This window comes from Eubalaena glacialis, chromosome 16 (assembly GCF_028564815.1).
Source record: "Eubalaena glacialis isolate mEubGla1 chromosome 16, mEubGla1.1.hap2.+ XY, whole genome shotgun sequence".
In the NCBI taxonomy this organism is placed as follows: domain Eukaryota; kingdom Metazoa; phylum Chordata; class Mammalia; order Artiodactyla; family Balaenidae; genus Eubalaena; species Eubalaena glacialis.
The window spans coordinates 82,160,250-82,175,205 of NC_083731.1; the positions used below are offsets into that span (position 1 = coordinate 82,160,250).

Sequence of the window (14,956 nt, forward strand, 5' to 3'; positions counted from 1 at the left end):
ACATTTGAAAATGCCCATAATAAATAAAAACTTTCATGTGAGAATGAAAAGTCCATAAAGCAAAATTAAAGCAGTTTTCAAATACTTGACAAGGTTAGACAGTTAGTACAATATAATAGACTGGAACATCTATGGTGATTTAACTTTTTCTTCTCTAGATAATTTAACAAAACACAACAAAAATCCTAACCAACTCATGCATGCCCAAATTATGATATGTCTGCAGGCAAATTCCTGAGGCTCTCAAAACTTCTATGCAGAGTTCAGAAAAACTTGCACAATTATGTCACAGCTAGCTTTGTGGATCTTTTATACCTTAAAGTCTTGGACAAATTACCACTACTTAAAATGAGATAGAATAAGTGAGTACCTTTCCTTTTTTTTCAAATTTTTATTTTTACTTGTATAGTACTGGCATATTAGTAATAATACATGAATTGGAAAGTAACTGAAAATAACTCCAGGCCACAGACGTTTGTGAGCTAAACGATAACCTGGCTAATCTAACATACAGTGTTTAAAACATTTTTTCCCTGGAGAAGAAGCGTGCAGAGTTCTCTGATGGCTGGTGGTTTTAAAGGGACTTTCTATGATTTTGCTAATATGTAAGTAGCATAAAACAGAACAAAGAGAGTTTAGATTAGACTACACGGTTTTCAGGTGACTTTAGGAGCAAATATCAAGATTTGAATTTTACTCACAGTAATGTCACATTGCTGGAAACAGTTGGCACAGACTTCAAGCCAGCATTTATACATTCCAACTCAGTTTCTTTGCAGTCACAGCGTTGTGGGTACTGATTTAAAACTAGGGGGCAAAAAGAGTAACGATTCAATAGGAAAAAAAACCTCTTTAATTATGACTTTATTTCTAGTAACTGGCATTGTTCTTTTTCCATTGAATGTATAACATTCACATCTTGTTAAATGAACTTATTCTGGCCCATAATAAAAGCAAACAACAATTTTCTCCCAGTCAAATATAGACTTGGGACTTCCCTGGTGGCGCAGTGGTTAAGAATCCACCTGCTAATGCAGCGGACACGGGTTCGAGCCCTGGTCTGGGAAGATCCCACATGCTGCGGAGCAACTAAGCCTGTGCGCCACAACTACTGAGTCTGCGCTCTAGAGCCCGTGAGCCACAACTAGTGAGCCTGCGTGCTGCACCTACTGAAGCCCGCGTGCCTAGAGCCCGTGCTCCACAACAAGAGAAGCCACCACAATGAGAAGCCCGTGCACCGCAACAGAGTAGCCCCTGCTCACCACAACTAGAGAAAGCCCGTGCACAGCAGTGAAGACCCAACGCAGCCAAAAATAAATAAATAAAGTATGAAAAACAAAACCAAAAACAAATATAGACTCATGTGGTATTCATCTCAGTTCTAGCTTCCAGTGGTCATTTCAGAGGCATTTAACAAGGGATTAGAAAGAAACCACAGAGATGTTTAAATAGCATAAAAGCATATGGTGAACAAGATTAAGTTCTTTTCAATGAAAAACATGAGTATGATTGAGTAAATCTTTAATGGGTATAACTGAGTCAATTCCATTTAATTGAATGGCACAAAGAGGTTGCTCAGTAAATGCTTGTTGGTTAAAATTAAACTCAATTATTTTCCCCCTTTCAAACTTCTCTTAGAGCTGCGACAAGAGTGAGATGCAGGCTGGGCAGTGGCCACCACTGTGCCTTGGTGAAATCAACCAACCCAGACACCCTATCATTCCGGCTCTTAGCTTTTCATCACTATGAAGTTAACGTGGTAGGTAAAAGTTGTAGAGAAACTGTAAAGCAGAAAAAGACCAAAGATCCATCTATCTGAAGCATTCGGAAGGAAGAAAAACACTTTAGGATTTACTTTGAAGGAACTCACATAATTATTAATACAATGGCATATTACCATAATTAGTAAGATTTATCATAATATATTAATAATATATAAACATTATCACATAATTCTTTTATTTACATATTATGTAGTTATTAATTATGTTAATTGTTAAAATAATGGCATATGAGAAATCTATGGAGAAACCAGGCCAAGTTGGTCCGCAAAACAATGACTGTGTGTGTGTGTGTGTGTGTCTGTGTGTGTGCGTGTGAGAGAGAGAGAGAGAGTTGGGGGATGATATTAATGGAGCATTTGATGTTGCCTCTGATCCTGTGGGTATTTTTTTTGAAGGAGCTAAAAAAAGTGAGAGTTATTTTCAAATGTTTATATTTATTATTTATTCAAATCTGATTATAAGTTCTTTCTAATTGCTCTGCTTCTTTTAGATCACTTTTATTCAAACCTTATTTTTAAAATCAATTTCACCAAATTTTAGTAAATCCAACAAACTTTTATTGAGTACCTCCCTAATCCAAAAGATGCATTCTAGTGTATAAGTGTTTAGAAAATATTCTGTGGTGTTCGTAGGCTTATGCTCATCATCTCAACTTCCTAAAGATAACTCCAGATTGTTTACTTCAATGTTTAACTGACATTGAAAATAGCGGTTACATTATTAGATTGAAAGCCTAGGATTGGAAGCTCTTATTTACCAATAAGAGAATTTCGTGTACTCCAAGCTGAGCCAGTTGACTAAACCAGAAATGTGAGTGGAACTCCCTCACCTGCAGGTCAGTCAAACCCCAACCTCTGGCTGCTTCTTCTGAAGTGCCTCTTGAAGCTCTCTCTACCTCACTCTTCCCAGAGGTATTTTCTGGGCTCAGGTTCTTAGTATTAGCCTGGAGCATTGCAAGAAACATAACGTCCAGTGTCTCTTTCACCAAGCTTTCTCCTCAACCTCGGCAAAGTTGACATCGGGGTCGGACCAGGACCATTCTCTGGCGTGAGGAGCTGACCTGTGCACTGTAGAAGGCTCAGCAGCATCCTAGGCCTCCGCCCGCTGGATGCCAGCAGTCACCCACCCCTCTCCAGCTGTGACAACCCAGAATGTCTCCCGACATTGCCAAATGCTCTCCAGGGGCAGAACGGTCTCAGGCTGAGAACACCGTTCTGACCCATTCTTTAAAATTCTGGTAGAAGAATCATTTTCACATACACTTCTTATCACTTCATCTTCCTCTTCACTAAATGGAAATAAGCTCACAACTTTGTTGGCTGCCCCTTGTATACAGCAGTGATCTCCACCATGGCATGTGTACAAGATGACCCATTGTGGTTCCGGAAGAAAATGTTAGAGTTTTCAGTTATATTTATTTTTAATCTTTTTAGTTTACTCCTTTCAATTTCTAACTTTATGTATGATATATTTGTGTATAATAAAGTATAAAATAAGTGGTAATTATAACCTGGTATTATAAAGTGCATAATATACTGTAGTGTAGTATTTAACATATGGACTTTATATACATATATTACGTATCCATACTAATGTATGCTTGTAATTGTACATACACCTACATATCTATGTATATACATATTATATGTAATATAATAATAGATTAACATATAATATAATCTGTGTATACAGAGAGATATAATTCTATCTCTGGGATAGAGGCCAAACTCCAGAGAGTGCACCCAAAACCCTCTGTGCGCTGGCTCCACCCTTCTGGGTCCAGCTCCTGCTCCTCCACCTCGTGTACTAGAACGAATGTGAAGCAGGCTCTGACTGACCCCACTGTTTTGCTGATTGAACTCCCCTGCTCATCCTGTCATCTCTTCCCCTTCCCTCCATCCAAGGACTTCCAAGTCCATCTCAATGTCACCTTGTCTGTGGATTTTTCCCCATCCCTGGCACAGCCATCATTTCTCCCAGAGGGCTTCCACATTCCCTTGTGCAAACGTCCTTCCTTCAGTTTCGCACAAATATTGTATCATTCCTGGTTCTATAAGGGTCTGTCTTTCCTGCAACAGTGTGAGGTATTTGAGGACCTTAGTCATCCTTGCACTCTCAGTGCCTAACATAGGTCCTGGAAAGTAGTTGGTGCTTAATATCTTTATTAAAGAAAGTAACCAAAGGGAGTAAGATCTTTATTATTTGTCACAAGTATTCAGTACCTATGTATTCTTGCACTCATAGGCTAATACATAGAATGAGCATGAATGGAGCATGCTGTTTTCTTCTTTCCATCTTTTCAGTCCCAAGAGCAGATAATAGACCAGTTGACCACTGAAATACATTGAACTGAAATTGAAACTCTAAAGGGAATTTATCACACTACCCATATAAATCCATGCCCCATAAATAATGTTGCTCGCAAAGCTGAGGCTGAGTCTTCAGACCAATACTACTTACAGCACTCCTGTGTTAATGCCACATTATTAGCATCTCCATGGACTGTGCCAAACAGAGTCGCCCATCCACTAGTGTCTCCTGTGAAACACACGGCGATGAACATGTGTCAGTTATTCTAGAAATAAAATATCAAATTACAAAACAAAAGTATAAAAATTTGATCATGAAATCAATTAAAAAAATTTGTTTAAGTAATAGAAAGATAACAAGGGAGAAAAAGGTAGGCAAACATCTGGAGTCTTGTCTTTTTCTGCAATTACAAATAGTTTAAATGTGTGTATCATAAAATATATAATGAAAATAGATGATTATTTTCCATACATGTATCCATCTTGAAAAATATCACCTGTCTCTAATGCTGACATTTTAAATGTTTGATTTTAATTTTGAGGTCCTCAGCAGAAAATATAATCTGAATTTTATTTTGTCATATGCACACGTGTATGTAGATACATACTTGATATATCTAATGAGTTCTGACAAAGTTTATGTCACCTGACCTTTTTAATAAGGAAAAAACCAAGTTCCTTTTAATAAAGTCTGTCTAGTCCTGATGAGAAAAATATTTTCTCAACTTGTCAGATGATACAATCTGCTTATTTGCCAAGTTTTCCGTTTTTTGCAATAAAATTGTATTCTTTTAAAAAAGAAGGCTTGATTTTTTTTTTTTTTTTTTTTTAATTTATTTTATTTATTTATTTATTTATTTTTGGCTGTGTTGGGTCTTCGCTTCTGTGCGAGGGCTTTCTCTGGCTGTGGCGAGCGGGGGCCACTCTTCATCACGGTGCGCGGGCCTCTCACTGTCGCGGCCTCTCTCGTTGCGGAGCACAGGCTCCAGACGCGCAGGCTCAGTAGTTGTGGCTCACGGGCCCAGATGCTCCGCGGCACGTGGGATCTTCCCAGACCAGGGCTCGAACCCGTGTGCCCTGCATTGGCAGGCAGATTCTCAACCACTGCGCCACCAGGGAAGCCCAAGGCTTGATTTTTGAAGCATCATTACTTTAGCATAAGCTATTAAAGTGGCAAAACACACAATATGATGTATGATACTGAAGTTCATACAAATAGAAAAGTAAATTTAAATAACTGCCCACAGGTCCCTTTGATCTCTGAAAATTTTAGTTTATTTTTATTTCTTGCTGATAACCTCAGTGGTTTTTAAAATTATTCTATTTGATGCCTTTACATGAATTATTTAATTTGCGTTCCTAACACCCTCATGAGGTAGATAACATGCATGGTCTAAGATTTCCACTGAAGAGGAAAGGCCAAGAATTTGAGTGACTTGCCATTGGCATCCAGAGAGCTGCCCCACCACGAGCACTGATTGTACTCTACTGTTCTAGGATCTGGTGACACCAAAACAAATAAGAACTCTCCTCAAGGAGTTTATGTCTAGTGAGAGAAGTACAGTGTAAAGACAAGGCAGTCCTTAGTACGGTCGTCCGGGTATACCCAGGGTGCTATGGCAACAGAGAGAAAGGGTGCTTGTCCTAGACCTGGGGTAGAGCTTCAGGGTGGGGAGGCATGGCTGGGAAAGCCAAGCTTCTCAGGGGAGGAGGGGACACCTAAACTGCACCCTACAGGCTGAGTAGGAGTGATTCACAGGTGGTGAAGGCAGCGGTGCTGGGAGCATGCATGAGTTCCCAGGGGCAGGAGAGCAGATTCTAGAGATGCGCACTGGCACTCCTGGACTTTGCTGTCGCCTCTGATTGCTAGCTGGGCAGTGCCAAGGAGTGGCAGTTCTGTGTGGCATAAAACACACAGGATTCATTCAGATTCAGGAGACCTGGGTTCTAGTGTATATACTCTGTGACTAACTAGACATGTCAACCTCTCTTGGCTTCAGTTTCTTCAAGAGAATAATACACATGTTAGATTAGATGACACGTACAGTCCTGATATACAGACCTAAAATGGCCTATAAGACCTTTCGTGATCTGACCCGTTACCTCTTTACCCTCTTTATCCTTGCTCACTCCGCCCAAGCCAATCAGACTTTTCCTTCCCACAAACACATTGTCTTGTTTCATTCAGCCTCAGGGCCTTTGCATTTGCTGTTTCCTTTGCCTGGAACTTTGCCAGAATATTTCATGGTTTCTTTCTTCTTTTCATTTCATTCTCAATTCAAATGTCATCATCTCAGAGAGGGTTTTTCTGGCTATATCTTTAAAGTAGCCTTTCCCCCAACTCACTTTCTATCCCATTATCCTGTTCTATATACTTCATGGCACTTATCACTCTCTGAAATTATTTAATTTGTTTATGTACAAGTTTACTGTCCTCCTTCTTCACATGGTCCCTGTGAACCGCGTAAGGGCAAGACACTTGTCTCCCTTGAGCCTGCTGCGTCCTGGTGACTTGGAGAGCACACAATGGGCACTGGATATGGGTCTACTGAATAACTTAATTCTCTAGGCAGGCCCATTTGCACTTTAAGGATATTCCTTCAGCTGAACCAAATTACCAAGCCATAGGGAAGTGGTCATAGTAAGCCATTTAAAATTAAAATATGGGTATCCAAGTACAACTTTAAATAATTTCATTTTTAAATCAAATACAACTTTTTCTAATACTGTATTTCTGATTTAAGCAACCTCTATATATGAGAATTCTGGGAATTATCACAAATCCATTGGGGAGCAATTAGTTGTGTCACAACAGGATTCCCTATAGAATACCAAATCCCCTTTTCCCCTTTTTCATCACCATTAGCATTCGATCCACCCACAGTTTTGGGAGGTTCACAAGGGGTGGTGTCCGTATGGAGCTGAGCCCAGGACTCACCACAGTTCTCCTCGTCAGCTCCGTTCCCGCAGTCGTCCACGCCGTCACAGTGAAACGCACGGGGTAAGCACTGGGTCAGGTTCCCACAGGGAAAATATCCTTTTGGGCACAAAGGAGTGATTGTACTTCCTTCGGTCAGTGCAAAATCTATGTGAAAGAGGGGATAGAAGTCTTACATAATGGGAAGAAATTGTTAATATGGCCAAACTCTTTTTGTGTTATCCCATTTAATTTTCACAAAACGCTATGAGTTGAGTTTGTCTGGCGTTATTCTTAGTGTACAGTTTCTCTGAAAAATGTTCATAATTATAACATTTAAAATAATCACAATCATACCAAACACCAGTTATACCAAGAGTGGAATCAAGGCTCATTTTGAATTTGCTTCAGGAAGGCAACGGTAAACAAAACCAAAGCAATTGTCCTACTTTTGTATGAAATTAAAGACCTGTTCACTCCTGGAAACAAAAAGGTAAAACCATGAGCTAACAGGACCAAATAGGTGGATTTATTTACTTATTAATCCTTTATAAGGAGGATTTGAGGTGACATAATGAAAATACACATGCAAAAGGAGAGTTTAAGTGTGCATGACAGTGAAATCCAGAACCGCACTGGAAAAAGGAGAGATAATACTGAGTAATAACATCTAACACTCATTGGGCTTACTGTGTGCCAGGTAGTTTGCACAGTGGTTACTCTCAGTTATTCCTTCAACAAGTCTATGTGTGGGTGATAGTATCCTTCCTATTTCAGGGTTAGGGAAGTTGAATGCAAAATCACACAGGTAGATTTGAATCATCCCTCTGACCCCAGAGGCCCATTTTTAACCGTCTTGCTCGGGGGAATCAGGACCCTGCATTTCAAGGAGCGTAAGTCCTCTATGAGGAGGAATTAAAAATAGTCTTCTTGTGCTGGGAATGTAAGAGAAAATGAATGAGAGTTGAGCAACTGCTGGGTTGAATGAGAAAGCACAGAAAGGAAATATAATTAACATTTACAAAGTTACTGTATCTGTGGATAGGATGACCAAAGAAATTCCAGAATTTTTGATGCAAGAGACACTCTTTTAATTTTGAAAGAGTACTTTCCAGAAAATAAAGAGATGTGGGTTTTTTTGTAAATACTCTAGTAAAAATTTGGAAGTCATGTGTTTTTTTTAAAAAAAGGGAGCATGGGTTGGACAGAAATAGGTGAGGGAGATTAAGAGGTACAAACTTCCAGCTGCAAAATAAATGAGTCAAGGGTATAAAATGTGAGTGGGGGGGGGGAAATGGAGTGCAAGATGAAACTTCACAGAAACAGATTTAAGGAGAGTGTAGACTCAGGCAGAGAGTAGTATAGTAGTCTACTCAGGATAGACTCATCATGACTAATTGAAGGCAACAAGGGCTGTTGGCAAAGTTTTCCTAACTGCACCACTGAAGGTTGGCATCATGGCCAGGAATTTTCTTGGGTTGGGGGTACGGGGCTTTTTAATACTGCAGAGGACTAGAGAATCAACCTTCGAGGAGCATCTTCTACTGCGTGCTGGGTGTTTCCTAATTATTTCACTTAATCCTAACAGCAACTTTGTGTTGTTGGTGTTATTATCCCCACGTAAAGATGAGGAATGAAGGCTGAGAATATGAAGGCACTTCTACTCTGGTTCTTGGGAAAACACCCTGGCGAGGTCTGGGCCCTCCAAGCAAATGCTGCCTTGCATTGAGGTGTTCTCCCACCAGACGGATCACCAGGCTCTCCTAAAGTCGGTGAAGGCTGCTGGCCTTCCTTGTTTAACGAATCATGCCGTTCGTAAAAGGGCAGGGGTTTGCTACAGGCACTAAAGCTATGTCTGAGTTACGGTGCATGCCAAGCTTTTAGTGATATTGTTAGAGAGGATGAGTAGATTATTTGATTTTTTGAGCTTTAGTCCTTTAGTCATGATGACCCTCAAGATCCAGCAAACACATGAAAGAGCAGCATCTGGCCCTTTCCTGGGGACAGCCAGATGAAGCAGTGTCCGTTCTCCCATGGAAGCTGCTGCTGCAACCACTAGGCCTTCCCTGAGTGGCGAGTGTGGCCCTCGGATTCTTTTCTACCCACTGGATTTTTGTTTTTACAAAAGCAAGAACTATTTTCTCTGCTTCTGCTGCAGTGGTCGATGAATGATTTACTATAAGCAATTGGGCATAAGACCAGTCAGGTCTGACTATTTTAGGAAAACTCTCTGCTGTGTGGCTCTGGGGTTTGGCTTGTTAAGTCTATTCACACAGGGGAGGCATGCTGAGTCATAGATTTTAAAATCTCTTAACTTCTTATAAAGATTTCTACAGAGGGCAGATTTATAAAAACTAGCTGTCCTCCTGTGTTTGGAACATGAATAAGGGTCAATATTTCTTAGTGTAGCAGCTTTAGAATTGTTTAAAATAGTAACTCGCAGTTAGAAGTAAATTTAGTATCACATCACAGTCTGGTATACAAACTCACACACACATACACACACACAGAAAGCAAAATTTCTTGAAATATTACTTACCTTTTACTACAGTGGATGAACTCTGATCATTGCTATTCTATCTTATTCAGTTGAAAAGGCATCACAAGTCACTAAGTTGATCTCACGGGCCACTAATGGCATGGGACCCACTATTTTAAAATATTCATTAGTAATGAAGTCCTCTGGAGACCATCAGACCCAGATTGTAACTCTCTCTGCCACTCCCAAGCTGTGTGACTTCGAGCAAGCTGCTTAACCTCTTTAAACTTTAGTTTTCTCATATTTAAAATAGGGGTAATGATAATATCCCAGGAACCAGACAAGTTAGTGCTTGTGAAGTGCTGAAGAGTGCCTGGCCCACGGTAGACCCTTGGTTAATGTTGGCATACAGGCAATTTCAATGCAAAGTGAAAAAATAGGACTTTAATGGAAGGTTGCTGTGCCTTAGCATTGCATGATCTTTTTATATGACTTCTATGAAAGAAAGAATAGGACTATAATAAAGTTTCTCCAACTTCTTCATGTTATTCTATTTTAAAAGCCATGTGACATATATGGTTTCTATTTTAAGCAGCCTCAAATCTCTTTTGAAAGCTGAAGGGGGGTTGTAAATGATTAAGCAACAAAAATGTCCTTACAACTTCCTAATAATATTTTTTATTGATCTAGAAGAGGTGATTACTCATTTGATTAAAGACAATTTTGAAACAGAAAACTGAGGCTGTGTAAGATATTTTGAAGGTGGAATACTGTCTTCCATTATAGGGTTTTATCATGAAGATAACCTTGAGTTCTCTGAGGGTTGGACTCAACTAAATGTGCATCCTCACAGATGCAGACTCATTGCGAGGGAGACAAACAGTCAAGTGTCACAGACAAGAAGGATCAAGATTATTTCCTTTTCCCTGGGGAAAAAATGGGTTTCACCTAGCAAGTACGGGTGAAGGAAGCGGAGGAGAAAGACTGCCCATGTACAAACAGCACCTACCAACTGTATTTCTCAAAATTCTCCATTTTCACCCCAGAATGGAATATTCCTGAAAACAACTCAAGGTATAAATTTTATGTGGAAGGAAAATAAATAAATAGAATCTATTCCCTACCTACCCCTTGCCTCCTGTATCCTAAATCCCAGTTGTCTAACATAGTGCCTCGTACTTACTTGGTATTCAATAAAATTTTTTTAATGAACAAATGAATTAATGGGTCATTTAGGAATAAAAGAAGAGTTGAAGGAATAGCCCCTTTAAAAATGTAGAATTCCCATAGTTGCAAGGTAATGTTTTTATTTTGATGAGAAAGTATTTTTTAGTCTTCAAGGTATTTATCATTTATCATTCGGTTATTATACAATTTAGAAAATGATTAAGAATCCTTGCTGTATTTGGCGCATACTGAAAAAGAATCAATACCCATCTGTAGACAGCATATTATGCTGTCTATTCTTCCTGCCATCTGTGGAAGTGGAGATAGTTTTACTGAAACTCGGGGATTATAAAAACGGAGGATGCCTACATACAAGCTGTGCCAGTAGTTTCTGCAGCAGTTTCTAAGGGACCTGTGTCAAACACACGGCTGAGAGGAGGTCTGAACATATGAAAGAAAATTTCTCCATCATGGTCTTTCTCGTCTCTCTTCTGGTCAATGTTCTGGACATATCTGTGCAAAGGGATTCTAAAATGACTCCTTGATAGCTTTTGGAAACCAACTGACCGCTGCCTAAGAACATACTTTGTTGCCCACAAACCCCTTCCTTGTTGGGAAACTACCGGTGAGAATGATCTTACAGGTGCTCAGTTTGAGAATCGATGGAGGTGAGCAAGACCCTCTCTGCTTTCTCTGATTCTCTGCCAATGCTTGTCCTGCATGAAGCTGAAGAAAGCCTTTATCGTCTCAGCCTGGTTTTCTGGCTGAGACTCTCTCCACAGCCCTGCCAGGGATGATGGTCCCACCACCCACAGGGAGCCCAGAGGATCCTGGCCAGTGAGGCCATTTCCCAGCGTGCACTGCTCCTAGTGGAGTTCAATCCAGTTCGGATGCAGGGGAGCCTCTGCCATTTACTCTAAAGAGCCAGTTACTGCAGCACAGGAAGAAACATTCATTTAACATCTAGGAAATTTTAGCTGAGTGTGTACTACGTGCTACCTCAACAAGGCAGACAACGTCCATTCCCACCCGGAGCTCAGGTGGCAGGATCTCCAAGAGGGGCAGCAGCGCTACTCAGTGAAGCAAAGGTGAATCCAGGTCATTCGCTGAGTCCACCTACTGGATGCCCCCCTCCTTCTGGGAAGAGTCTGAGCGCCACTAAAACCTCACCTTTCTAGGGCACCCAATTTATTATTTGTTTGAAGGAAACTAGTAAAGTCTGCCTTAAAAAGTGGTTATGTTAAGGTGAGTGGAGAGAAATTACCCTGTTGGTGGTTGTTTTTTGAAGTTAGAAATCTTGTCCCTTTATGCTACTGTTCAGTCCTCCCAGCTTTGACAATATTGTGTGGCCATATCAGTCAGTATGTGTAGAATTCAGATCCAGTTGCACGCACACATTTACCCCAACTTCTTCCCATTTCAAAGATTCCTACCTTAACTGAGTTTCTCTAAGCCCCTATTTTCTGCAGTGTTCTTCTGAGACAAACCCACCACCTCTGACTGGTGAATGCCCTTCAGGATCCTACTCACAGGTTTTTCTGCAGAAACCATCACCCCATCTCCCTCTTCAGACTACTGCCCAATGTTTGGACAGATTTGGGGAAATGATGCTTAACTATGTGGGACAGAGTATAGGTTCAATACGTGTTGATTTAAATCGGAAAAAAAAAAGAATTTTAAATTGCCAACATCATCCTCACCAGGGATGGATTTCCATGCTATGTCCCCCTTGGCTGGGTGCTTTTATGTGGGTCACAAACTGAACACCATGGTTCTTGGTGGGTTCTAAGGTATATGCAGGCACAAGAAAGATTTCTCTTCCCAAAACATCTCTTCTACTGACCAGTAAACTGCTTAAGCTTCATTTTAAGGGATGCATTCTTTTAGGTTCATATCTTGTCTTTTAGTATTTAAATCCCTATCTTGTTCTGCATGAGTTTGAAAGACTGGCTTCTTCCTAAAATCTGCCTGTGTACAATGAACTCAGAGAATGAACACTGTGGTGGATGAAGGGAAGAAGAACATGGAAAGGGTGATTATGAAAGAGACAGGGTGAAACCTGACAGAAACTTGGCATGGGAAATGTGGAGAGGAGAGAAGATGATAGCTTTTTCCTTTCACGGCTCTCTCTTCCAATTCCTCTCTGAGTGGTTGACTGCTCTGTCTCGAGGGACTTTCACTGGCTGTTCTTCTTGGTGGTAATTCTCTCAAATTCTAGTCAAATCAACTTACATATTTACCTGTATCCTAGGCTGCTGCATATGACTGGGCAGGATGTACCTTGCACAAGTATGGGGCACTGTTCACACAGCTGCTAGTGTTGAGCTGTGGCTACACAGTACAAGGCTGAGGCCCTGGATGCTTATTTTATGATGCACAAAGGTTGATGGGCTCCCTTCCTGCCCATGGGAAAGCCTCCCATCTGTGTTCTATATTCCACTTCATCTCCTCTTCTCAGAATCTCTCTCCATTATCTCCTTTCTCCCCTGTATTTCCAATATTCCTGTCTCGCCACTGGTTTTTCTGTTCACACTAATCTTATTCAATCATCTCCCATCTTCAAAACAAACAAATCAATCAACCAACTAACCAGTCAAGCAAGCAAGCAAGCAACCAACCAACCAATCAACTAACCAACCCAATCCTATTATAGTCACACTGGAACTGAGACACCCTTCTCTCTTCAAAGTTAAATTTCTCAGAAAAATCATACTAGCCAATGTTTCCACTTCCTCACCACCCTTTCTTTCTTCAGTTCACAGCATTCAGTCTTGGCCTTGCTGCTCCACTGAAATTCTTCCCACTGGAATCACTCATGTCCTCTTTGTTACTAACACCAGACATATTTTATAGTCTTCATTTTACTTAGTTCTCTGCAGCATCAGACACAGCCAACCACAGTTACCAGGTTGAAACCTTTTCTCCCTTGGCTTTGTGATGTCTCACTGCCCTGGTTTACTTCCTTCTTCTCCACGCTCTCTAAAGGCCCTGTCTCTATTCCCACCCATCTCCTTAATGCATTGGCTCTTTTTTTCTTTGTCAATATCCTGAATGTCACTGATATGCATTGGGTCAGAATCAAATCAATTAGAGAATTTAGAGGGACCTGCAAAGAGTTACTAGTATTTTAGTTTGTCAAACAAGAACATTAAAAAAACCTAAATTACCACTATTATAATAATGATTATAAGAAAAACAGTATTTTATTGCTAAAAATTTGAGAGAATATATGCACAGAAGAAAAGATAATCCTTTGAAAGGAATACATTTAGCTTTACAAAAAAACTAACTTATTTTTGCTCACGGACTGCTGAAACTTTCATTCCTGACAGCAGTGGCCTGGAACACAGTGTTTGGAACTATGTGTGAGAAAACTAAATCTGGCAATGTTGACCAGAATTCTTCAGGGAAGTTAGCCCTCTGTTCTATAACTCACAAATATTTTCTCCCAGTTTATCACTTGTCTTTAACTTTGCTTACAACAGAGGCTCCAGAGAGGAAACGATCTGATCCTGACTTTAAAATAACTATGCAAACTAAAAATAGAAAACATTCTATTTTTAGAATATTCTGTATAAAATATTTAAATATTCTATAATAAAAACCCATAGCATATAATATACTTAATGGTAACTTTTTGAAGACATTTAGTTTGAGGTTGGGATCAGGGCAGTGATGTCCATCATTATTACATCTTTTCAAGGCTGTCGTGGAGGACTTAGCAAATGTAGTGAGGCAAGGCAAGCAAATCAATCATATACAAGTTGCGAGAAATAAAACTGTCATTATTCATGAATGATATGAGGGTGAACATAAAAAATCCAAAATAATAAATTATTAGTGCTATAGAGTTTATCAAGGTTTCTGTAAAATCAATTTAATTTCTATATATCATCTACAAACAATTAGAAAGGGAAATGTTTAAAAAATACTTTTACTATAGCATCAACTGTGTCATATTCAGGAATACATCAAACAAAAGCCTGCAAGACATTTATGTAAGGTATATAAAATTACTGATAGACATTAAAGACCTAAATAAATGGAGTTAATTCTCTCAAACTGGGGAATTCCCTGGGGGTCCAATGGTAAAGAATCCTCCTTCCAATGCAGGGGACGCGGGTTCGATTCCTGGTCGGGGAACTAAGATCCCACATGCTGCCGGGGCAACTAAGCCCGCGTGCCACAACTACTGAGCTCGCATGCCTCAATGAGATAGCCGTGTGCCGCAAACTACAGAGCCTATGTGCCCTGGAGCCCACGTGCCACGACTAGAGAGAAAATCTGCACGCCACAACTA

The 14,956-nt window shown here is 40.1% G+C and overlaps 1 protein-coding gene across 1 annotated transcript in view; it reads right to left on the bottom strand.

Annotated features, from left to right (window-relative positions):
* RXFP2 (relaxin family peptide receptor 2) overlaps positions 1-14,956 on the bottom strand; it is a 65,279-nt gene that overhangs the window by 41,776 nt on the left and 8,547 nt on the right. The window contains exons 2-4 of the mRNA XM_061170929.1: positions 7,032-7,178; positions 4,245-4,322; positions 702-807 (exon numbers count right to left, since the gene is read on the bottom strand). Of these exons, the coding sequence (XP_061026912.1) occupies positions 702-807; positions 4,245-4,322; positions 7,032-7,178 (331 nt within the window). The remainder of the gene's footprint in view (positions 1-701; positions 808-4,244; positions 4,323-7,031; positions 7,179-14,956) is intronic.